The sequence below is a fragment of the Anas acuta genome, chromosome 2 (assembly GCF_963932015.1).
Source record: "Anas acuta chromosome 2, bAnaAcu1.1, whole genome shotgun sequence".
In the NCBI taxonomy this organism is placed as follows: Eukaryota; Metazoa; Chordata; class Aves; order Anseriformes; family Anatidae; genus Anas; species Anas acuta.
The window spans coordinates 134,097,548-134,122,725 of record NC_088980.1 but is presented as its reverse complement, the minus strand read 5'-3'; the positions used below and the strand labels follow the sequence as shown (position 1 = coordinate 134,122,725).

The 25,178-nt window shown below is 41.0% G+C and overlaps 1 protein-coding gene across 1 annotated transcript; it reads left to right on the top strand.

The window, feature by feature from the left end:
• The first annotated feature begins 260 nt into the window (after window positions 1-260).
• On the top strand, window positions 261-24,518 carry CDH17 (cadherin 17). Its single transcript, XM_068672261.1, has 18 exons — window positions 261-413; window positions 3,188-3,257; window positions 5,422-5,520; window positions 6,067-6,201; window positions 7,464-7,602; window positions 8,684-8,842; window positions 9,416-9,615; window positions 10,868-10,999; window positions 11,805-11,955; window positions 12,687-12,902; window positions 14,297-14,373; window positions 15,015-15,206; window positions 16,340-16,584; window positions 18,534-18,664; window positions 19,897-20,133; window positions 20,901-21,017; window positions 21,141-21,257; window positions 23,671-24,518. The coding sequence occupies exons 2-18, from the start codon at window positions 3,213-3,215 to the stop codon at window positions 23,781-23,783; spliced, it is 2,505 nt and encodes an 834-aa protein (XP_068528362.1). The 5' UTR covers window positions 261-413; window positions 3,188-3,212; the 3' UTR covers window positions 23,784-24,518.
• The last annotated feature ends 660 nt before the right edge of the window (window positions 24,519-25,178 follow it).

The window sequence follows — 25,178 nt, the reverse complement described above, 5'->3', positions numbered from 1 at the left end:
CAGACATCTCCACCCGAGGCCCATGCCGTCTCCTTGCCACCTTCTGTCCAAAAGGACAACTTTCACCCTGTAGCTCCAACCTGCACCCTGCATGTTAGTTCCTTGCAACCTCACTGAAAAACTGGATTCGGAGAGAAAACCCCAAAGGACATAAAAAATACTGAAGGCTGTAAATTATCTCAGAGCTATACTGCTTCCTTCCGTGGCAGCCATTTCATACCACACCTAGTCATTAAGAATCAATAATTCTCCATGCTGTTAATGTTTGAGCCACTGAACCTCTAGGGCGAGTCTCAGAAACTATAAACTGTGTGGAGAAGCACAGACAGACACTGCCAACCTGCACAAAGGTGAACCCCACAGATGAAAGAAAGAAGTATTTTTTAGTCCAAAACAAGCTTTTCGTGTTACAGGTAAGGGATGATCTAGCTGTCATTTCACTGCAAAATTGTAAAAGCTGAAGCAAGGGGCTTACTGAAGGTTTTTGCTGGCAATGTTAGAAACTCAGCTGTCCTTGTAAAATGGATGACTGCTGTGCTAAGGCTTAGTCTTTGTAAGGCTTTGTATTTCATTTGGATCAATTTCCTCTGTTTTCGCTTTACTGAATTTTAACATCTGAAATCAATCATTTAAAGAAAATCAACTTTTTTTTTTTTTTTTTTTTTTTAACTTTTTTTTCTTCTTTTTTTCCCATGGAACCAAATAGTTTTGATTGTTCCTGATCTTTAACCTCTGGGAATATTCTTTGTTCTCTGAAAGTTTATTACTGAAAGTCGCTGGGATATGTGTATACTGGCTATACTAGAGATTTCTGTTCAGGCAGCAGAATCAGAAGGGATTATTAGGGATATAGCAGTGAAATGAAACAGAGAGATGAAGGGGGAAATACGGGTCCCGTCCTCAGCCAGATCTCAGGCTGCTTTTAGTTAAGTTGATCCTATTCTAATCCTGAAACTGTCTATTGTTGAAAACTTTTGTATGAATTTATATATACTGAAACTCTATTCTGAGTGACAGAGGAGTATGCAGTTCGGGGCTCTGGTCCTTGGCAGTGCCATGACTTGGTGGAAGCTTCCAGCCATACAACAGTGGTCACTGAAAACACCCCAGCCATTCGGGGTTCAGTTCAAGGGCTGATCAAGCCACTCATCATGGCCATACGTGTAATGTAAAGGGCAAAACATTAGGGCATGATATTTATATTCAAAGTGGAACTGTAAAGGCACTTTACCCGCAACCCAGGAAATGTCTGTATTTCCACTGCTGCACTTTGTAGTCAGTTTTGGGCAGAAACTCCTGGTCAAGACACAGAACAGATGGACAGCCACACGAAGGAGTGCATTTTCCAACAATTTCTGTCCCCTACACTAAGGCTGGACATGTTCTCCTAACGATAGTAGGTCTTGCTGCCTCTCTTCTCTCTAAATCCAAACTATGGTATCCCCAGACCTCCTCATATTCTTTTTGCTGGCCTCTTGCCCTCCTTCCCACAGTACTCTCAATTCCCAAGTGTCCCACCACTTCCAGTTGGCCAAGGGGCACATATGGACACGTATCTCCCAGAGGGTCGGATGAAACCACACAGCTAACCTCTGGGTGCATACTGCAGCCTTACCCAGGGAGGGCATGGCTTTGGTCTTCTGTTCCACCTGCCACCCCAGATCAACAAAGAATTAGTTTTTCAAGGTTTCTGCCTGCTATCAAATGCAGTTGAAACTGGCCAACATATTCAGAAGGTACCAGGAGGAGAGGAGAGGTTATGAGACAGACAGGAACAGAACAAATCTCCATACACTATCTAACTGCAATATCAGCAGCGGTTCAAAGTATCATCTCGGGCGGTTCAAAATGTCTCCTCTACCTCTGTCCTGTTTCTGCCTGATCCCAGTTCCTCTGGCTGCAGGCAGGGTGGTGAAGGACCTGATTGCACATCCAGGCAAATGCAAGGATTTCCCCTTCAGCCCTACTGTCCAGACAAATATAATGATCTTCCTCATCACCACTGGTTTCAAAGGAGTGCCATTTTATTTTCTTCCGGTACCCACTCAGGTAGCTGTAGTCCATGGGAAAAAAACAAACAAACAAACAAACAACAACAACAACAAAAAAAAAAAAAACACAGTAATTTCAAAGGGCTTAATTGCCCTTGATGAAACCCAGCTCAGAATGGGATTTGCAAGACAAAGTCCCATGTCACATACTAAAATGAGTGCTAAAGAAAACAGCAATGTGGACAACATTTTCTATATTTGCAGGTCCTATTTTTGGTCAGCCATTGAGGAGAAAAAAATTAAAAAGAAAATACATGATCGAAAGCCCAAGCTGGAGGGCATCTGGAGGGAGCTGTGCCTCCACACTGTTGTGTTTTTTTTTGTTTTTTTTTTTTTTTTCTTTTATATCTGTGAGTGCCTCCATGGGCTGTGGTGGCTGAAGGATACCTGTAGGTGTGAGCCAGCTAGCACGGAGCACCATGGAAGACATCAGCATTGTACACCAACCTCACCTCTCTCCAGAACCTGCCTCAATCTTTTTGTTAAAATCTAGAAGTGATGAGAAACCAGGACTTAACTTCTGAGGAACCCATTTTGTTTGCAGGAGGATGCAGTATCAGTCACTGAGTCACTGCACTGTGTGCTCAGCCTTTTTTTTTAAAAAAAATCAGGTTGCCTTGAGGTAGGCAGTGCCCCTTGGACTTGGAAATTTCATTTGCAGTAGCTGGGCTGTTGTAAGGGGTGCAGAGGCCTACTCCCTCTGCCTCTGCAGGCCTCACTGGAGGGATATTTTTCATAATCAGAAGACAGGGGGCCTCGGGATGGCTTCCACAAGACCTTCAGCTTCCTGTGGTTATAATCTTCCCTGTGAAAGTGTCATTGCTTTCAGTAAAGCAGAAATGAAAGCAGGGCTTGTGTGACACTGATCAGCTAAGCTGTGACACCGCATGACTTGAAGTTTCGTGCTGGCTTTAACTTCTTTTTGACAGCACCTGAGGCTCTCACGGGACCTCCGGCAGCCTAAGGGACAGGCCTGATGGGTTACGGCCACCCGGGACACCAGCTCTGTGCCCACTCTTGCTGCCCTAGCAAACGGCAGCTGGTTCTCCAATTTTGGGAAAATTTAGCTGTAACCTCTACGCACAGAGTTGGCCAACTCTATAAGGGTTAACTTGACTTTCACATCTTCTTTGCAGGTGCTAAAGCAAAGCATATTCCAGTATGTTTAAGCTGTTTGGACTTCAGTTTCTGCTTGTCATTCAGTGGGTGAGTTGCAGTTTTTCCTTCATTTATCTGGGAGCAAACAGCAAAGGTTGACCAGGAGCCTCTGAGCTCCAACCTTGAAGGTGCCCGGCAAAGCAGCTGTAACCCTGGGTGTGGGAGGACATCCCAGCTGTGTGTGTGGTCCCACGGCCAAAACTTAGGCAGCTGTGTCAATCACTAGCGAAAAAAATAAAGTTAGAAGAAACCAATTTATCTATTTTCACTCTTGTAGTCCCTCATTAGATACTACTTTTTTCAATAGATATGTTTCACTCTAATTACAATTTTAAAATATGACAATGAATCACCAAAAAAAAAATGAGGACATCTGCATCATCCTAGTGCATTGTTCTGCTTTATGATCCATACACCTGCTGCCATATTAAATACATTCTAGAACATATAATGGCATATGGTTTAAACCATGCCTATTAATTATTTAACCTCATTATTCCATGTATGTGGATCCCTTCTCAGAGGATTTTCTCAAACTGAAATGTATTAATTATGCTATTCATGGGCCTCATCTATTAAATTCTGTAGATTTACAGATGTTTGTAAAGGCTTCAGAGACAGCTCCTGCTTTATAATTGAATTCAATAGCCAAGATAAAAAATGAGTCAAATTCAATTCTGTGAAAAGAATGACTTAAAATACGGATATGGGACTGGGGCTGATGTGCAGCAGTGAGCACCTCTGTGCCTGGCAGTGCCAGTCCCCATGAAGCCACACCACAGCCATTACAGCTGTCCTCGACTGAGCTGTCAGCCAGATACGGGCCTAGGAGTAAACCTTCATTCCCCTTCAGGCCCCTGAGGAGTGATTCATGCTGTAGACATACGTTTGGAAATATTTATGGTCCACATAAAGTAATTTTAATTGACAGGAAGAGATATCTTTTACTTGCTTCAGTGCCTGCACTTTGAACCTGGTTTTATGGTGTCAGCCTTTGTTCCTCCATGGCGGGGCAACTTCCCCTGTCAAACATGACCAAGAAAACCTCCCCACAAAATGGCCCTGGGAAAAAACTCCAGGAGATTTGTCCTCCTCCAGGAGCCAGGCTGTGCCCACCAGGTCAGATCCAGGGTCCTGCTAACCTCGTATCTTGACCCTGGCAGAGACGAACTGTCAACATTTAGTGAAAAAGCAAAGGGTAGCCATAAAGTACTATTTTCTGGTATCCTTAGCCATTACAGGGCGTTTTGGGGTATGCTTCTACTGTCATTAGCATTACTAGCATCCTTCCCCCTCCCCTTGCAGCTCTTTCCCCAGTTCTCACAATGTTCTAGTTTTCCCGTTTGCAAAAAGAGTCACAAACGCTTGCAGGCGAAGAGGGCAAAATCTCTGGCTATTAATAAGCAAAATCTGGCATTATTCAAACGCAACTTGTGACACACACACACGGAGAGCAGTGCTTTAGGGTAAATTGTGCTGAACTTAGCTATGTTTTTGTCATAGCTGGAATTAAGTTTTCCCTTGGTGATATGTAAGCCGTGCTTTTCTGCGAGAGGCCAAATAACTGTCCCAGCAGCAGCAGGACCAAATCCAGGGGAAAAGTCATGCAGCAGAGAACGGGCACTTCCAGGGCCTGACTCCATGGCGTAGTGGACAGTGTGACAATGGCTCTCGGGGTCCATACAGCAGAATAAACTCTTTTTTTCCTCTGGAAGAAAGGGAGGTAAACTCTGTAAGACTCTCAGCAGGGAGTTTTATCTGCACTGCCTAAGGACAGAGCCCTAATTCTGGCAGGTGGCTCCTCAGCACTGCCAAGACCTCAGAGACCGGGAGAGAACTGTCGATGTTTAAGGGATTTTGGTTTTGCCATTTCAGAAGCAGGAAGATTATTTGAACTGTAGGCTGAATTGTCTTGTATGCAACAGCTGCTCTAAGAAACTTACTTTTGCTTTGCTTTTTTTCTTTTGGAAGCAAGGACTGCCCTGAAACACCAGGGCTTTTAAGAGTCTGTCTAGAGGTCTTTGGGCACTGCCTTTAAAAATGGATGCATGCTAAAGAACCATGAGATGTTCAGTGCTGGTGTCTCTTCCCTTGTACTGGAGCAAAATAACTTGCAAGAGGCTCAGTGATGGAGAGTTGCTGTGTGTGTGTGATTACAACAAACATTCCTCAGCTGCTCTCCTCTACCATTCTTTCTCTTTCTCTCTCACAGGCTATGTGCCAGAATCTCGGGGACCTGAGTTTAGCTGGTCCTTTGAAAGACATGAATTTCTCTATTCCTGAAGGTGCAGGAGTACGACCCATTTACCAGGTAATCAGCATCTCTTGGTACCCACTCCATTCAAATTGAAGTCTCTACATGTGAAAAACAGGAGACAAGCCCTTCTCTCAAACACAGTTTAGGGGCATATTGTAAAACAGAGATTAATAAAATCAGCATTCCTTGAGAATGGGTTTCCATGCAACTTGTGTCATCATTTTCCTTAGTCTCTGAGGTTTTCTTCCCAAAACCTTAACCACAGACGACAGATCCAGCTCCTAGGCAAATGGAGGATGTGTGTCATTTTTTTTCCATTCCCATGCTCAGACAAAGTACTGTCCTAAGCAGACGTTTTCTTTGGAAAGAAACCACAGTTGGGATTTCCTGCAGCATTCAGGAAACAGTGTGAAAAGTTCTCTGTTGCAGATCAGAAGACAGCAGAATTGTTTCAGCAGGCTCTTGCAATATCATTCCTCCAGCCAAATGCACTGTTGGCAACGGGCTTTAAAAGACACAAAAGCAAAAAATTCTTTAAATGATGATAATAATGCTGAAAAAAAAATAATTATTTTTCCTTCTGATTTTTCCCTATACTAGTTCATATCTGAGACACCTGTGATTTTCAGAGCAACTGGTGAAAAAGATGGAATAATTGACATTGTGCCAAAGACAGGAATGCTGTATCTCAATGGGTCTCTGGACTGGGAGACTAAAGCGGTGCACAGGCTGCAGGTAAAAACTCAACAAAAAATAGAAAGGAAAGGTTTTTCATATTCATCTTGCTAGTTATTCATGAAGAATGGCAGGATAAATTCCATGGCTAGGTTGTGAAAATAAACTATTGCCATCTATTTAGAGAGGTTATAATCTATTTAGTGACAATGATGCAACTAGATGACATTTAGATACAGAAGCATAGACCTCACCTCTATTAGATAGCAGCAGAAAGCTGTTTGGAGATATCAGGGACTATGTGTTTGTCCTGTTATCTTCTTTCCATGAAGATCTTGGCATGAATGCTGCCGGGAGTGGGACAGCAGGTATGCAGTCTTTTTGCCTCAGTACAGCCTTGTGCTCTTCTTCTATGTCAAGAATGGCATTGCCTTTTTTCTGAGGCACTAGCAACTGAGAAGGAAATGATCATGAGAGGATCAATGTCTGAACAAAGGACATGATGATGTTTTAGTTAGCCTTAGTTATCTTTCTAAAGAACAAGATGTCTAGCACTTCAGGTTTAATAGTTTCACATTCTCAGCTCTAAGGCACACTTGGATCGGTGAAGTATTAGAGAGGACAATTTCCTAGCCCCAGTAGTTAACTCTAAACTTGTGAGTCCTTTACAGACAAGAAGAAACAGTGACAGAACTGAAAAATATTCCTTGGTTAGGCATAAATTATTATGATTTGATCTATTGTGTGCAAACAAAATAAAGTCCAACAGACATAATATATACTTGATGCTTTAAAGTCAAACAACTAAAAAATGAGAAGTCTCATTATTCAGAACAAAAATGTCATCAAAACTAAGGATTAAGTTTTGTTAACAAACTTTGGATCAGCCTGCTCTTCTGGTTGATGTTAACAACAGTGCGCTTGAGTCCTCTATGTCATGTTGGGTTTTCTCCTTTGTCTTTAGAAAGTACCTATTTCTATTTAAAGGAGATCTTGAGGTCTAAGCTATGCAAGAGTAGAGGTAGTCTGCTGAGGATGGAAGTTAGAAATTGCCCTCTGAGAAATGTTGGTAAATGCAGGAATAGGTTATTCTGTTTTGTTGGTGTTACATACTATGGTGAATCATTGTCAGTGAGCTACTGTGGTAAATTTGTTCTTGTAGATGGAGCCACCCAGTGATGGCTCTCACCAGATTTGCATAACAGTAGAAATCACTTTGTATTTGACAATCATTTGATTGTCATTTTTATTTAGGTCTTTACATCTCAAATTTATCTATGTGAAAATAATTATTCTTTGTTCCTTCTTTTTTTCAAATCAAGGTGGAATGTCTGGATGAAAATGGAGGCGTAGTGAAAGGTCCATATGCTGTGACAATATATGTTGAGGATATCAATGACAACCCACCAAAATTTGACCAGACAAAATACACTGGAGTGGTGAGGCAAAACTCCCGTGCAGGTAATCATCTCAATAACTAAATACTTTAATTAATAGGAAGTTAGATAGATTAGTTAAACAGTAAGATAAATTGGATGTTATACTTCAACAAGTTGAAAAAAAAAACAACAACACACAACAGTTTTCCCTCCCACAAGATTGTTCTAAATAAAGGTACAAACATGTACAACAGAAATGAAAGTGCAAACAGGTGACCGCCAATGTCTAAAATGTAAAGGTTGCCAAAGATTATGCAGACAGACATTGTCAAGAACATGTTAAATCCTTGCACAACAGTGAAATAAAAAGCCAGTGCATGAGTGGGGTATGTGTTTATGACCAATGGTTCTCAGAACCTAGGGTGAACATTAGTATTTACCAGAGAGACCTGGGTTATGGATTGCAGTAATCCATTCCAGACATAAGGAAGTAACAAAAAGCAGTTTGAGACCTACATCTTGGAAGTGAAATTAAGGACTCAGCCAGATGTTATCACTGTGACCATGGAATCAAGAAGAAACTTTCATTAAAGAATGTGCATATAAGGCTCCATGAGGCCAGAAAATCATTCTGCAATATTTTAGCATGTACTTCAAATGCATCCAAGTTGAAAAAATTTCGAATGTTGTGTGGGTGCTCAAAAGGCAAAAATGTGGTTATTTTACCATGCATCTCTATTTATTCTTTTAATTGTGTGACTGTTCTTTTATTTACAAGTGTGCTACAACTGTGCATTTTTCTCAATGTGCTCTGTGTTGAACTGCGTTGTGTAAGGACTGTGAAGTATCTTTAAAGTAATAAGAAATACCAGGTGCAGGCACTCTAGCTAGTAGATAGCTGCTCTCTGAGTGAGCTCTGCCACTTCTGCATCTACTGGTCTTTACCCCTATTGTGATTTTATTAAATGGAGAAAGTGGACCCGTGGGATGGCACACAGGCTATGTAACCCCCATGCACAAGTATGTCTTACCACAAGAGCTGTGTTATGAAACAACAGCAGCTCAATGTAAGCTGACTTCCCTGCTTGTGAGCTCTGCTCAGATGGGCTACGTGTTGAGGTTTCAGTCATCTCTTACAACTGTTTCTTCTCTAATCCAAACAGGCAAGCCCTTCATGTATGTCCACGCCACTGACCCGGATGATCCTACAACCCCTCATGCACAGCTGACATACAGCATTCTCCACCATTTTCCCAACCCTTATTCAGACATGCTTTTCCAGATTGATAGTACAACTGGAGCAATCTCACCAAGTAGGACAGGTATGTCAAATTACTCATCTGTCAAAAAACAAGCATGAGTTTTGGGGTATACATAGAAATGAAACAACAACTCTGATGTTATATTCTAAATAAACTCAGTCACTGAGACATACTCCATGGAGAACCTGGTTTTGGTGATTTTTCTTTATGTTTCCCACCAAATTCAAGAGCAGTTAGAAGAAATGGAGACCAGGATCTGAAAATATGTTGAGAAGACAGATAGATCCTCTGACCCTCTGGACTACACTGAGTTAGTTCTCTTCCCTGAAATGTAGAAAAGCAGAAGCATTAACATAAAAAATGTAGAGAAAGGTCAGCCAGCTACATAATCCCACATAAACTTAAATAATTAAAAAATAAATAAAAAAATCTCTTCTGCCAGGCCTACTATGTTGTGCTGCATTGTTCAGAGAAGCCAAAGGAAGGAGGTTGTTGAGATTTGGCACAGAGGTCTATCTAAGCAGTGATCATGGAGCAGATGTAGAAGCAAGATGCATGTAGGAGGCAATGGGCAGGTGAAACATCTCCCCAGCCTCTGCTTCATTTTCTCACAGCTCTTTGCTCTGTCTCTAGGCTCCTCTTACTTAGATCCCCAAAAGCAGAACACCTTCACACTTGTTGTCACCGTGAAGGATATGGCAGGGATGACAACAAATGCTTTCACCAGCAGCACCGACGTGATCATCAATGTGAAGGAGAGCCTGTGGAAGGCTCCCCCCACCATCTACATTCAGGAAAACTCGACTGAAACCCACCCTGTGAACATCAGCCAGGTAGGGCCCTTGGCCACAGTCCCTGCAATGCTCCTCAGTGCCACAGGGTTATTTTCTTTCATCTCACGGCACTCAACAATGGATTCTCCAGAAGGACTTTGGCACCTCCCCGTTATTTTCCATATGGTATCCTTTGTAAACGATCTTTAGGACAGGTCTCATTAACATATTGTTAGGATGAAATTAATGGTTTGACAGGGATTGAGCATCTGATCAGAGATACAAGCATCTGAGTGACTAGACTTTGCCTTTCAGTTTGGAGAGGCTGGTGGCATCACCTGTGTACAATAATATTCCATGGTCAGAGGAAATTTTGGAAAAGGTCATTTTGAGGTTAGCTTCTTCTGTCTACAGAAGATCTTGTCAGGGGTCCAGCTCCACTGCAACCCTGTTGTGAGTAGTTTCCCCTACTCAGAGACATCTTCTGTGGCCAGTTTTGTGTGGCACAGTGAACCTGCCATGTCCAAAGTACCTAGGAAAGATTTGAATAGACTCCTGCAGCTTCCTGCATTCCCATGGTATTTCTCTTCCTCTGATATTTCACCAGGCAAACACAAAACCTTTTGCCTGTAACTGCAGAGTGGGAGTGATGTATGTACCACTAAATATTAACCAACAGGCCAACAGCCTTTCAGAAATGTTTGACTTTGAAAACCACCTTGGCACTGGCACCCCCAGTGCTGTGATCCCCTGAGCACGGCAGGATTTCTTCGTTAATTTGGCAGCCTTTACTACATTTAATTTCATATCTCAAATATTCCACTAAAGTTTCCCTGTCACAGACTTTGAGGCATATAAGGAGCTTGCACACGCATATGTGCACATAGGTTCTGGATGTTTGTTTTGCTGTTCCACATCACAGAATTAGATAAAGAAAAAAAGAAAAGAGAGGGATAGGCAGTGTAAGGAGATGGAATAAATTAGTGTCAGGACATTCAAATAGTAATTCCTTCTCCTTTACCACCATTTACCTTCACAAAACCCTTCCATAAAAAGATAGGCATAATAGCCCATCCTGGACAGCTGGAGAAACTGAGATAAAATGGCTTCACCACGACAGTTCAGAGAGCAGGGATGGATTATTGGTCTGGTTTTCTAAGGTTTATCCCAAGAGCCTGCCAAACTGTTAATTTTCTGGTTTATGAAGCTAACGGGAATGCAGTCGTTTCTGTTTGTGGCCCAGAAATGATCCCTGTTAAATCTCAGTCCACACTTGTGACTTCCTATCCTGACTTATTTTTGTGTTTTTTAGGTGCACTCCAATGAAGCAGATGTAATTTATGAGCTTTTTGAAAAAGAAGGGCTGGCCAGATTCCCATTTTCCATTGATCAGAATGGGGTTATTTATGTGACTGAGCCACTGGATAGGGAAAAAAAGGATTCTGTAAGTAAACATGCACAACCTAACCGATGGGAGGGAGCAGCCAGCTGATTACTGCTGGGGGAGTAAACACAAGAAAGCTATAGAGGATGGAGGGGGGGAAAAAAAAGAAAAGTTTTGTTTCTTAACAGATATGAAAGTATATTCATCTACTACACGGTAAACAGTTTTTAGTTTGCTACCCTAAAATATTTCTCCATGGGTCTGGTGTAGCGATCACCACCCATAATATTATTTATAACGTGCAACACAGAACACACCATGCCGGGGTTGTAGGTGTATAAGTAGAGGGCAGGAACTTTGCACATTTTAAATCTAGTCCAGGTCCCAGGGACCGCAGCAGAGGAGGAGTTCAAGTTGCAGCTGGAATTTTTAAGTTACCCTGAAGCTCTCCATCTTGGGGGCTTCTATGCAGAAAACCCTCTGTTGTTATTTTCTTGGAAGAAATCTGGAGACAGAAAGGCCAAGGATCAGCTATGCTGGAGGAATCACATCTTTGTATGTGACAGATTCGTTTGTAAAGTGACAAAAATTAAATGTTACTGCTTTTCATGTTTTTTTTTTTGAGAGAGTAAGTTCACAGGACAGAGAATTGTTCAGAGAATTGTTCATTGACTCACTTCTTTTGAGAACTCAGACCTCGAGCACAAAGGCATCATGGAAGAACTCTGACATAAACAGAGGGAAAATAGTGAGCAGACAAATGAGAATATTTCATTTGCATGGAAGGCACCCGTGATTATCCATTTAAATGCAAAAATGTCACTGTGGACATCCAACACATCTAATCTTGCTACCCTCTTTGCAGTATTTGTTCTTTGCGGTCTCAAAAGATTCAGTGGGAGAACTGGTGGACAAGCCTCTGCAAATTAAAGTTATTGTGGAAGACATTAATGACAATCCCCCCGTGTGCGAGAATGCCCTTACTGTATTTGAAGTTCAAGAAAATGAAGGTGGAGGTAAGAAAACAGCTTCTACTCATTTATACACATCATTCTAGCCCTCTTACTGTTTCCAGCTGGGTGCAAACAGCTAGAATTTCTCATCCCAAAGAGTAAAATACAGCTATCCTGGAGGAACATTCTTCTGTGCCAACAGCCCTGTTGTTTTTGTTTTGAGAATCCATGTGGAAATGATATCAGTAAACTGAGGAGGACAGACCCCAAACCAGTATTTAAAAAATGGCGTTCAATTTAAAACATAAATTTGCATTTTCCCATAATTGGATTAATGCTTACAATGTAAACAAAACAACAAACAAACAAACAAAAACTTTTATTATCATTTCAATTGCTATAATTTCAAGAAATACCGTTCTAAAAGTGGCTTGAGCCCTTTTCCACCCATACCTGTGCTCCTCCAGCGTAGCGCCTTTGACTTCAGGGGGCAGTTACTGAAACCTATCCCTAAGTCTTCACATTGGTTATTTGGTTTCAAAGATGAAAGTGCCTTCTTCAATGGCACAGTCCTCTTGGACTGCCCCAATCCCAAACCAGCTGTTTGGGATGTTAAAGGAAAACACTCTAAGAAGTCAAATGATTGTGTCCAGCACAGGGTTTTCCACACAGCTGTGTTCTTATCACCACCCTACTTGCATCGGTGTCACTGTCATCACTGTGCACCTCTGTGGAGAAGTAAACGGGAACCCTGCATTATCCGACTGATTCTGATTTCTGATTTTCTGTCACAGGCAGTACTATTGGCACCCTGCATGCTACAGACATGGATGAGAAGGACACCCTCAATTCTCGCCTGAAGTTCAGTATTGAGAGTCAGGTTCCTGCTGTTCCTTCAAATAATATGTTCATTGTTCAGCAAGACACTGGGACTTTGCAGTTAATGAGTTCTTCATTAAATAAGCAAACTGCAGCCAACTATTCCTTGAAGGTGATGGTGACAGATGCAGGTATGTAATGCCTAAGTTTTATGTTGAAGTAGTTTTGTTCATGTTGACATCTCTGACGCTCAGTGTCCAAGGGACAAGAGGAGTCCTAAGGAATTCTAATATCTGGAGATATTCAAGGCCTGTCTGGACACCTACCTCAGCAACTTGCTCTAGGGAACCTGCTTTGGCAGGGGGGTTGGACCCAATGATCTCTTGAGGTCCCTTCCAACCCCTACAGTTCTGTGATTCTGTGAATTCACTGGAAGCAGCACAGGGATCTGGCTTGTCCTGGCATTGCCCTTCCTTGTTCTTGAGGTGCAGAGATGTTAATTGTGATTCATAGTGCAAGTATGGAAGGAAACCAGCTCTAGGGCAGTGCATGGTTCAACTGGGATTTTTCGTTAACAAGCAAATCTCTCTGGTAAGGTATTTCCTTTCACAGGGGAAAAATATGAAGAGATCATATGACTGATTGTTTAGATATTGCATTTTCCCCCCTAGATTCCCTCAAAGAGACTCACTGAAAAAGCTGAAGTTATTAAACGCAGCTGCCCAGAGAGTCTAGATGGTGTATTTTAAAAGATTAAGAGCTGAACTTTATCTTCAGAAAACAGTCTTGTCCATTAGGCAAGTTCCCAGGAGTCCTTTGTGGTTCACTGAATGGAAAGGAAATCAAACCCTGTATTAAAGCTTAAAGCTTTGTGCTGGAGTCCTCACAGTCAGGCAAAATTTGTGCTTGGAGAAACTTGCTAGTACATAAAGCAGTGTGATGTATCCCTTAATGAAATAGCATCACTTAGATATGAAAACCTCGCCGGGGGAGAAGCCAGTGAATTGTTTGGGATGCTTGTTTGAATTTCATCCAAACATTTTTAACTTTCAGCTTATGGAGCACACTTGGAAAACACTAAAATCCAGCTACATTGGAATATCACACAGACCGAGAGAGTATGGTTTCAAAATCACAAATCCCTTGCTATAGTGTCCCTGCTCAGGGAGTGTATAGATTTATGCAGATCTGAGGTTTAAGTTTGGCTATAATGAAAATGAAGGTGCTGTCTGACGGCCCACCAAGAGGACACAGTAGAATAACATCCTGAGTGTTAGTTTTTATACATAAAAGTGATGTTGAGAAAGATAACACAGTTCATAGCCAGGATGTGGTTAAAAAAAAAGTGAGGGAAATGAAACAAAAGAGGATGGGTCTATGTTCAGAAAACTGGGAAAGTAAGATAGCGAGTGAGGCTTTCACTGATTAAAAGATACAGGAAATTGAGTCGTTCTTACAGTAGCAGGGCTCTGCTTGATTCAAGCAATTTGACAGTGTTCGCTTTTGCACATAGTGAACCCTTCTAAAGCAAAGTTATTTTTGGCAGAAGGGCTGCTGTGACATTGCTTGTTCTTTTACCATGCAGATTTCCAGACAATCTGTGAAGTGCAAGTACATGTCATCGACATCAACGACCAGATTCCCATCTTTGAAAAATCAGATGTGAGTATTTTCAACACCGTCTTTGATGTTCCTAACAAACTTTTGACAAATGTTTGAGCATGCACTCATTGTCTACAGAAGTCAATGGAAAACTAACTGTTTACAGAACAGGTAACAGAGCAAACCACCAGTGAAACTAAAGGCAAGGTATTGCTGGAAAGCCTGCTTATGAGGTCTAATAAACAGCGGGCCTAATTCATAGTTAATTATGAAATGTGAGATAATTTGCTGTGCAAAAAAAACCGATGTGTATAGAAATAAATTATTCTGTTGGCCCAAATCTCACTGCAGTGGCCGTCATGCCTACGTTTAGGTGCCTAAGCTCCCACTGAGCTCAGAAAAGCTGTCCAGCCCACCAGGTGTAGGTGGCCTCTTGGGGAAGCTGTATTGGTTTTGGGGCTGTTGATTTTCTTATCAGAAGGTCTTGGTTCAGGACCTGGTCTCAAAAATGAGATTCTGTCACCTTTGCTAAATGTACAGCTAATAAAGGGGGTATAGTTTTGCTCTAGTGCCCCTCTTGCAGCTCTGGGTTCCCCCATGCAGTGAGGTAGCTCGCTTCTACTGCTGAGCTTGTAGCACTCAGCTTTTTATCTGCAGATGGTGCTAGGTGTGTTATGTTTCAATGATCTCTCTCTCCTCAGTATCACAATGTGACTGTTGCAGAAAGTATCCCAGTAGGAACAATGATATTAGAAATTCAAGCTACTGATACGGACGAGCCTGGCACAGGGAGCTCCCACATCATTTACCAAGTGGAGGAAGGAGATCCAAACCACAAGTTCATCATAGAGACAGATCCTGTAACAAACCGAGGGCTTGTCAGGATTAACAAGGTGAATAGATGGGTTTCTTCTCTTCTCTCTCTCTCTCTACATGTACATTTGTCATATACAGTACTTCACTGGCACAGTGCTCAGGCACACCTATCCTCCTGCCTTTGTTGTCCTCCACCTACCCTCTGCTGCTGGCCCCTGCTCTGGGCTCTGGCCGATGAAGGAGCTCTTTATGCATCGTGGGGAAAAAACAGCATTACTTGAGTGATGCAGATTTTCCTTCCTGCTGGTGATCTGGGCCATTGGTGGTTTTTGCCACCAAGTGGAAGTGATTCTCACTTGTCTCAGTGCCAGTACAGCAAGGCAGTTTGTTCCTGCTGAGGCCAACACTGACTGTGACAAAACCAAGGTCAGTGTGTGCTGAGGTGGGTGATAAATCCCACGTGCTGAGTGTTGGGATCAGAAACACAAGGTACATTTTCCATTGCATCCATATATTTCAGTATCAAAAGGGTCCTCCCTTTGAAATTAGCCTTCTTGGAGGCATGTGAACAACGGGTCTGGAAAAATGATCACTCATTTTCCAAAGAGTTACACGTAGTTTGCATCAAGTTCATGTGCCACTGGCCATGGGCAGTGATCGGTGGATTATCTTTGGGCTCAACCTCAGCATCATTTTTTCCTGAAGATGCAATTGTGAGAAACTCCATGGTGTAACAACCCTTGCAAGCAATTCTGTCAGCCAGAGGTCATCCAAGGCCTTCTAGTACAAGAACTATAAATACTATTGCTGTAAACAGGATATAGTTATTAAACTTAGGCAGGTGGCAACATTATTAGGACATGCAGTTGCTGAGGAAGCCTCCAAATGGGCATATGGTTTCACTTACATTGACTGTTCTCAGTGTCATTTTACTCTTGACAGCTCTCCCCTATTTCCTCTATATCTTCCTTGGGAAGAAGAGGATTTTGCCATTTCTCATGGCCGGAAAGGCAGGGATGCTCTCCTCTGCCATCTGGCAGGGGCACTGGGGTCTCTGCCTGTGGGTTGCTGCCCCATCACGGGCCAGGCACAGTCAGGAGAGCTACAAATGAGAAATGAGAACATCCTCACATCTGCCTGGTGCTTGCTGAACCAGACAGCGGTACTATTGCTTAAAGCACTTTTTTTTTTCTTTTTCTGATTTACTCAGGCTCTTGATTTTGAAACAGACAAAGTGCATAACCTGGTGATCAACGCCACAAACCCCGAACCTCTGGTGTCTAGGGTGCAGTACAATGCCAGCTCCCGCACCCTCTTCAAAGTTTTTGTAACCAACATAGATGAGCCACCTACCTTTCAACAGCCAGTTTACACAGCAAACGTATCTGAAGACATTCCTGTAAACACTCTGGTCGTGAAAGCGGAGGCCTATGATCCTGAGGGGGATACTGTAAGGTAAAAAAGAGTGACCAAGATTTATTTATTGTATGTAAGATTTAGATTTTTTTTTCCTAATAGAGGTACAAGGAAAAAGCACACAATGTTTGGCATAGAGGAAAAGGTTGCTGTTTTTTGTTTGTTTGTTTGTTTGTTTGTTTTTTATAAAAGCTTGCCTATTCTCAACTTCTGATAGAAAATCAGGTGTGGTTAGGTGGTGGCTGGGGACCCCTACCTGCAGAAGACTACTGGGCAGTGCTTTTCTAACCACCTTTCTGTCTGTGTTGTGACAAGCATCACCAGTGGGGCCCTTGAACAAGGAAACTAAAAGTGAGAAAGGCCAATGTGTGTCTCCAGGAAAAAGTCAGAGCCAGTTTGAGAATAACAAGGTTTCCAAATACACCTTACAAAATGCCTTTAAGAAATAAATGAAGTATGTACTGAAATGCTTTCAGGAACCAGTAGGACAGTAGCCAATTTTCACATCAGTCAGAAAACCACAAAGGGCTTTTATCCACCAAAACACAGAACTAATAGCAAAGCTCAAGTTCATGACTGATCATTCATTCATTTACTTTTCTGACTGTCAAAGACTAAAGGTCTACCTCCACCATGGATGCAAAGCGCCGTGCAAGCCAACTCCTGTGCTTGTGAGTGGGATGCAAAACCTCAGACTGGCTCATTTGGTGGCCCAACACTTTGTCATATGGTCAAGTCACCATGAGCCTCTGCCAGAGCACAGAGCCATGCAGAAATCTGTGCAGCATGGTATAAATGTATCTATTCCAGTAGTGTCAGGCAGAACTGTTTGTGGTTCTTGCTGCACGATTCCCAGCTAGAATGCTGAACAGATCAGTCCAAAACAAACAGTCCTTGAGATTTAACTAAAACTGAGCAAAACACCAAGTAGTTAATGGAGTTGCAGAATATGACCATTAGGCCTCCTGTGGATTTTTATTCCCAGAGGTTTCTCATCTGGCTTTCTACTTCCCCCTAACTTTTGGGAACTTAGCATGTTTGGCCTTCTGTCAAGCTGGTTAAACAGTGAGCCACATAGTCCAGAAGCTCTGGGAGATGATGACAGAGACAGATGACAGAAATTCATGTTTACATAAACCACATTATGTTAAAAAATAGGTTAAAAGAAGTATAATAAAAATTTTAAAAAGTAAAAATTCACAAGCATGTCAGCATGCTGTTTTAATGCAATGGGCACTGAAAGAGCAAAAGAATGAAAAAGGTCACATATAGTCAATAAATGGCTTTGTTTTAACTGGGTCATATGTTCATGGTTAAATTTGTATAAGTAAATACCCACAGACCCTGTGCTTTTTCTGCCTTTATATATATATATATATGTATATATTATTTTTTTTTAAAACAATAATGGCAATTATGTGGTGATGCTTAAAACACTCCCAAGTTCGTATGGTAATCACAGCCTGCTCCAGACTGGCAGCAGGTGACCTCTGCAGTCTATCTAAGGGTACTTGGTCCCTCATTTATCCAAAAAGGGGAGCCTGGCTGCACTGCTCCTCCCACTCCACACACTTTGGCTTGTGCCCCCATCAAAACATCAGCATGACAGACATGATGAGGAGAGAGAGACACGAGGTTAGGACAGAGCATCCTTCTGGAATGACAGATCAGGAATGCCACGGGTTATGCAGTTACAAGGCAGGTAGAGTTGTAGCACATATCAGCTGGAGGAGCCATGGCATTCCCATAGTTATGCTCTCACTTTCTAGTGTCTGAACTTAATCCCCACCAAAAATCGATGGGTTTGGCCTCCCTTCTTCTGTCTGTCCCTCCTGGATGGCTGTACTATTAGGACTCTTCCAAGAACCCTCTCTTCGAGTACAATAGCAATCTAGCTACTTGCATATAATCAATAAAGTATATGCTTTGTCAACGTTTTTTCTTGATTTGGTATAATATACGTGATTTTTTCCTATTTCCTTCCAAAGATACTCCTTAGAAGGTGATGTGAAGAAATGGCTGAAGATTGATTCAAGCACTGGGAATATATACACTGCTTCCGCTTTGGATCGAGAATACAAAGAATTGTACAAAGTTGATATTGTTGCATCAGAGACAAGTAAGCAATGAAACAGCTACATACACACACAGAGGAATCCTCTGCCCTTACTGCTTTATGAGGGATTATTATACTTCCCATGACTTCAGGAGGACAGGGCAGCAAAACTGAGTGCATGAAGAGTAAAGGAATATGTGATGTATCTTTAGAAGATAAATTCCTTAAGAATTTAACTTTCTTAAAAGACAGTTTGGTCTGGCAGATAATGATGATTAAAAAAACTTTCATGCAGTTATCTATCATATGCCATTATATTTGCTTAAACAACATGGCATACACTGAAGGCCATAATTTCTTTTTTTTTTTTTTAATTTCTTCAGTGTTTTCAGCATCAATATTTTTTTAACCATTTTTTCCTCTGCACATATGAAGATTTTAATCTTTCTTGTAGGTATGTTTAGGTTTCCTGAAAATATATCTGGAGAGTAATTTTTAAACTTGTATAGAATTTAATTTTATTGTAAATAGATCTAATACATCAGTTAGTCTGAAATACATTCAGGCTCCTGTTTCCAGCTATTTGGATATTTCAAACCATCTACCTGGGGAGATTTCATTGTGTATTTTATGTAAAATAGGGGTTAAAAAGTCTGGACTACATCTGACTGAATATGGTGTAAATATTGGTTTCTCTTACTAACACAGATAATGCTGGCCACTGTTTTGGGGAACCTGGGTAAAGATGCAGTTACTGTATGTCAGGAAGAAGGTGTGCTTCCTCAGACATTGAGTTGGTGAGGGACCAGTCCTTCAGGAATGGACAGGAGAAACGACAGGGCTCTGAGAGCTTCTCTTGGGTCTCTTGTCATGGCCCTGGGGCAGAATATTGACTTGAATTTCCTATATACAGAAGATGGATGGGAAACTTTTGGAGTTCCACACTTTAAAAAGTGTTCCAAAGAGTGAATGCTCTGACCTCGGATATGACCACTTACCAGATACAATGGTCTAGCTGCCTCCTTTTCCTTCCTACTGTTCTCTAGTTAGATGGGGGCAAACAAACCATACTTTTTAGAAAGTGATAGTAGCCAACACGAGTCCCCCAGGACCTCCTGAGACCTTACTTTGTGTCCTGCAGAAAAAATACCACCTCCCACCCCTGCGTGATGGTGTACCAGGCGATACGATGGTGTATCATATAGGTGATACATATACAATAGCTGCAAATGCCACAATCCAGCCTCTAAGTCCAACCTGTGACTTTTAACTTTGCATTCTGTTAAACTCTACAGAAAATGCTGCTCAGAGATCCAAAATACCCCTCATACTACACTTAAAGGACGTGAACGACAACCCTCCGCAGTTAGTTACGGATTATCCTACTTTCTTTTGCTACCCGGTTCGTGGAGGAGAGAAAGCACTGATTCAAGCTACTGATGTTGATGGACATGTATATGTGCCCAGAATTACTTTTTCTCTCGGGGATGATATGGAAACAAAAAAAAATTGGGAAATCTCAAAAGTCAATGGTAAGTTAATAAAGCTATTCTTGTAATGATATGGGATTCTCTAAGTAATCTGGGAAACACAGAGAAATGTTGAATTCCTTTCTATTCATACTTTTGCATATCTAATATTTCAGGTAGAAAAGAATGTAAGTTATTAAGAAATTCCATAGATTTTGGCGTGTATTTATTTGAACACCTAAGTCTTTTTTTTTTTTTCTTCAAGAGATAACATTTAGTATGCTACAAGCTACAATTTTTCTAGTACTTAGGAGAGAAGAAAGATGTAAGAATAAAATGTACTGCATGCTTAAAAGAATACAAGATGCTGGTCTAAAGGGACATTTGGACTGACCCCAGTGGATGTTGTACTCTTACATTTCCAAGTTTTGAAGCATCTTAGATGTGGTAGAAGTGCACTAGAAAGGTGGTCTCTCCTACTAAACTATCTTGGGAATAGTTTAAGTTGGTTATAGCTTATAAAAGTATGTGATGAGTCTCTTGGTTTAGATGTGATCATACCACTGTAGTACTGCCCAAGATTAGATTTGGCCCACCCTAGAAATTAAACAGGAAATTCTTTGAGCATATGACACAGAAGGCTAGACTAAGTGTTCAGACAGTCCATTTTGACTTGACGTCTGCAAACCAGTGAGATCTCAGAAGACAAGGAGGGAAACAAGGAACTGCCGTCAAGAGGAAAGGGGGCTTAAGAAAGAACACTTGCAGCTGTAATGTTGACCTAAATTTTATGCTTGAGCTGACACAAATATCCCATTTTTTATTTACAGGTACATACGCTCACCTCTCTCCAAAACATGGTAACTTTGAAGAGAAGGTGTACATTGTTCCAGTGATAATTAAAGACAGTGGAAACCCATCTTTGGAAAACAAAGTGAATCTTGAAGGTATGCTACGCACTGCTATTATTTCAATATGCAAAATATTATTTCAAGACAACAGTAATACATAAGAACAATCAAGCTGCACTACTAAACTTCTTGTTAACGTCATGGCATTTCTTTTTGCAGTAAACGTCTGCCAGTGTTCAAGTGAAAAATCATGTTATATAAAACTACAGCATGAGAACTCCAAGCCAAGCGTCGGCCAGGCAATTGGGATTCTTCTTGGTGTCCTGCTAGTTATTGGTAGGTGACTTCTTAGTTGGTATGAAGCCAGGTCTCTGAGATGGTGCTGCTGCATTTCTGACACTGATTCACTCCTTTGGTGAACAGATTTCGTGAATGTTGCAGAATGAGTAAAAAAGCAAAGATCTCATATCTGAGATCATGATCGGTGCAAACTTCAAAGGTTTTGATCGTCGGGATACCTTTCTTTGGATTGTGCTTCTGCACACACATACAATGTCACAGCAAGCAGTTATAACAAAAGAAAATGCTGCACTGTAGTACATTGTGACTCCACTGCTAACTACCACCTTTTTCTTGTCAGAGAATGGATTGGAACCCCATCGCGGGCTTTCAGATTATAGTGAAAATAGCAAAGCATCCAAGAATGTCATGCTATTTACTGCCTGTAAATTTCCAATCAATTGCTACCCATAGCTTATAATTATGACTTCTTTCACCTACTTCAGCTTTGCATGTTTACATGTGCCAGTGGGAAAATTGCTTTGAGCTGTGGGAAACTGGCATTTACATTAACAAAGTACGATTATATTGTACTGAACAGTATTATGTTCCTATAGGCTTGAGCTGATACAACTTTGACACAAGGTTTAAAACTTTTTTCCAAAAGAAGACAAAATCTTTTTTGGTATTATTTTCATGAACATATGTACAAAAGTAGTACATATTGACGTTCCCTAGGAAATGAAAAGCAAAAAGAATTCAGTGCATAATGCCATGCGATTTTTGACTGTGAAGATCACAAGCACTAGACTGGGAGATGGAGAATGAGCCACAGAGAGGGAAGGGAGTGTGAAAGACCCATGGAGAAAATCAAAGCAAAGAAATTAAACACTTTTCAGACCTCATATTCAAAAGAGTAAGGTGAAATTAGAGGATAAAGGGGAAAAAAGAAAGAAAGAAAGAAAAGAACAACAACAACAAAATAACTTATGTAAGCAATAATTAATCCTGTTTGAGAAGAAAAGAGAACAAGTCCCTGAGAACAAGTTCCCATTCAACACCTAAAAAGACAAAGACAAACCTCTGTGCTAACTTTTCTTTTGTAATACACAAACCCCTAACACCAGGTAGGGTGCTCATGCATATTTGATATGTGTTCATCTTTTGAAGATAAAAAAGAGAAGAAAAAAATGATTCCAAGAACCTAAAATGGAAGAAGCCATGCTCAGACCAAGCAATTGACAGAGAAAACCCTCAGTATGCATCTTTATCATTTCTGGTCAAACTTCTCAAATAACTCGTTTTCTCCCAGTGCCTTAGTATGGAGTCATGTAACAGTGAAAATTATGTTGGGTAATTGACTAAAGTTATTTTCATTGCAAGAGAGCTGGCCAGCTTTAAAGAGCACATTAAAAGTTTTTTTTTTTTTTTTTCTGCATTGTAACTTAAGAAAGAAAAACGCAGTGAATGTAGCTCATAAAGGATTTTTTAAAGAATTCCTGAAATGAGTATACAGGGTTTATTTTTCAACATAAATTTTTCCACTTTAAAGGCAAAATCAGATGATAGCCTCTGAGGTGGACTTAACAGGATCTGGGATCAGATATGGGCAAAGAGAAAAGAATGAAGGAGGTATCTAAAAACTTTTTGAAACCTGGGGATATTACAAATGTTGAGTTTGATCTTGAAGCTCAGAAGATGTGACTGTAAAAACAGCTGTATCTTGAAGGCCTGAAAGTGAAAGATAATCTAACACTGATAAAGAGGAGATAAATTTACATTCAGTGCAACAAGCTCATTTTGATTTTAAAAGGATCAAATATATATATGTATTATGTATATAATATGCATATTTTTGTGCATATATACACATATATATATGATTAATGAAGACATTCACAGACACCTTAGATTGGATATGACAAGTGATGATAAAGGGTATAAACACTTCAAATTCAGGCCAGAACAAATCCCACTCATTCTCAGCCATAGGTGAAGAGATCTCTGAGATCTATCAGTTATTCTTAAGAGACACAAAGGAGTTCCATAAGAAGAGAAATTTCACTGTCAGTAGTCTTAGCTTTGCTGTGACAGAATTGCCACTCCATTGGGGAAAACAAACAAACAAACAAACAAACGAAAAGGGGACTATGATTCATGACAACAAATCACTGCTCAAAAGAAGGGGGGTTAAAAGAGACACTTTGTCATCTGGTTAGGTACCGGAAGAGAAGTTCTCCTCCAAGGGAAGTCTGCTGAGTGTTGAGGCATCTGATCCTCCTCACCAGTGCCTCAGGTCCCTGAACGTGCTGTTGACCCAGCACTACGTGGTCATTCCCCAGAGCCATTTGGTTCCATTCAAGAAGTAAAGCAGTTTGTATATTACAGTATGAGTGTCAGACCCTTTGCTGAAATACCTTCTCAAGAATGTTTTCTCTTTGCTTTACTGATGAGTGCTCTCTTTTTCCAGGTGCCATTATAGGGGGTGTATTTTTTCACATGAAGTACAAACAGAAAAATGAAAAGAAGAGCCAACAGAAAGATGCAAAGGATCAGACTGAATGTGTAGAACTGAATAAATGACTGTATATTTCATCAAGCTAAAAATGCCCTTTGGGTTGGGAAGAAGTGGCCTTTGTATCTCCCAAAGCCCTGAAGTGTATTATCATCAACTGAGGATGCAAGCACGCAAAAGCAGACTCCCAGGGTTTGGTCCTCACTTCCATAAGTAATACTACTCAGTCACATAACCAAAACCAAAGATACACTTCAGCAGCAGCCATTACTCATCAGCTTTGACAAGTGTTAACTCATGACACCACCGAATGCTGAGCTCCTGCAAGGATAAAATGCATGGATCCAGTCTTTGTTCGGCAGCTAAAGTAAACATGGGCTTTTCAGAGGACTACACTGATTGCATGTCTATGGCTCTTTACATCTCAGTAAGTAACTGAAGAGCAGAACAGGGAATAAAGCCCTGTGCTACGTTTGAAGATGTCCCATGAAGTAGCAGGAGTCTCTGACTCTCAGCAAAGTTGCTCTCAAGCATTGTAGTCTGTAATCTGCCCTGGGTAATCCCTGCTTACATTTTTCTGGTGATTTTTTTCTAGAAAGATTCACTGGCAATGTGACATTTCAGTTATGATACCCAGGGTACAACTGGTTTGTGAAGTGCCATGGCTTGTCATTACAGTTTTGAGGTTAAAAAACACGTTGACTCATGTGGACACTGGGTGATGTGCTGTTTTATCATACTGCTGCCAATATTTTGCTTGCCCCCTACGTATGTGATAAGAATAAAAATCTTCTTTAAAAGTTTTAGAGTCTATTTATTTTTAAGAAGAGAAAAAGAGACAGTGCATGAGAGCAAACCTTGGCTGCTTGGTTATCTATTGTATTTAACCTTTGTTTTTACGTCATAGAGATGCAAAACGGCTCTCACACCAGGGTGGTATATGGCTGTCTGATTTTACAGATGCAATGATTGCTGGAGGCACGTGTATATTGGTTTCAGTAAATGTATCTGGGCCCAGGATGACACTCAGGGAAGGAAAGCCTTCCTCCTGACAGCATGCCTATAGAAGGACATTTCTGGTGACAATTTGAGGGAGACTTTTCTTTTAAGCTATAAATAAAAACTGACAAATATTGTGCTAAACTGGAAAGACAATATACTTTTGAAAACATTGTAGAAAAGGTCATATGGAAAAGAGTATGCTTGTTTATGCAGAGTTTTTCTTTTTCTTTTTTTTAATAACTTTTGCATGCAGCACAGAACTAGAAAGAAAAGAGCGCTTTTTTGGTAGCATTGCATTATAATAGGTTTTCCTAGAATGCTGCCAGCAAAAACTGTGCTTTTGGGCTTCAGCGACACAACCCAATTGTTGTATCTCTTACCCCAGCTTCCCCAGCTGTCAGAGCTCTGTTATTTGCTGTGGGGCTCGCTGCTGGAATGTATTTATTTTATGATGGGAATGC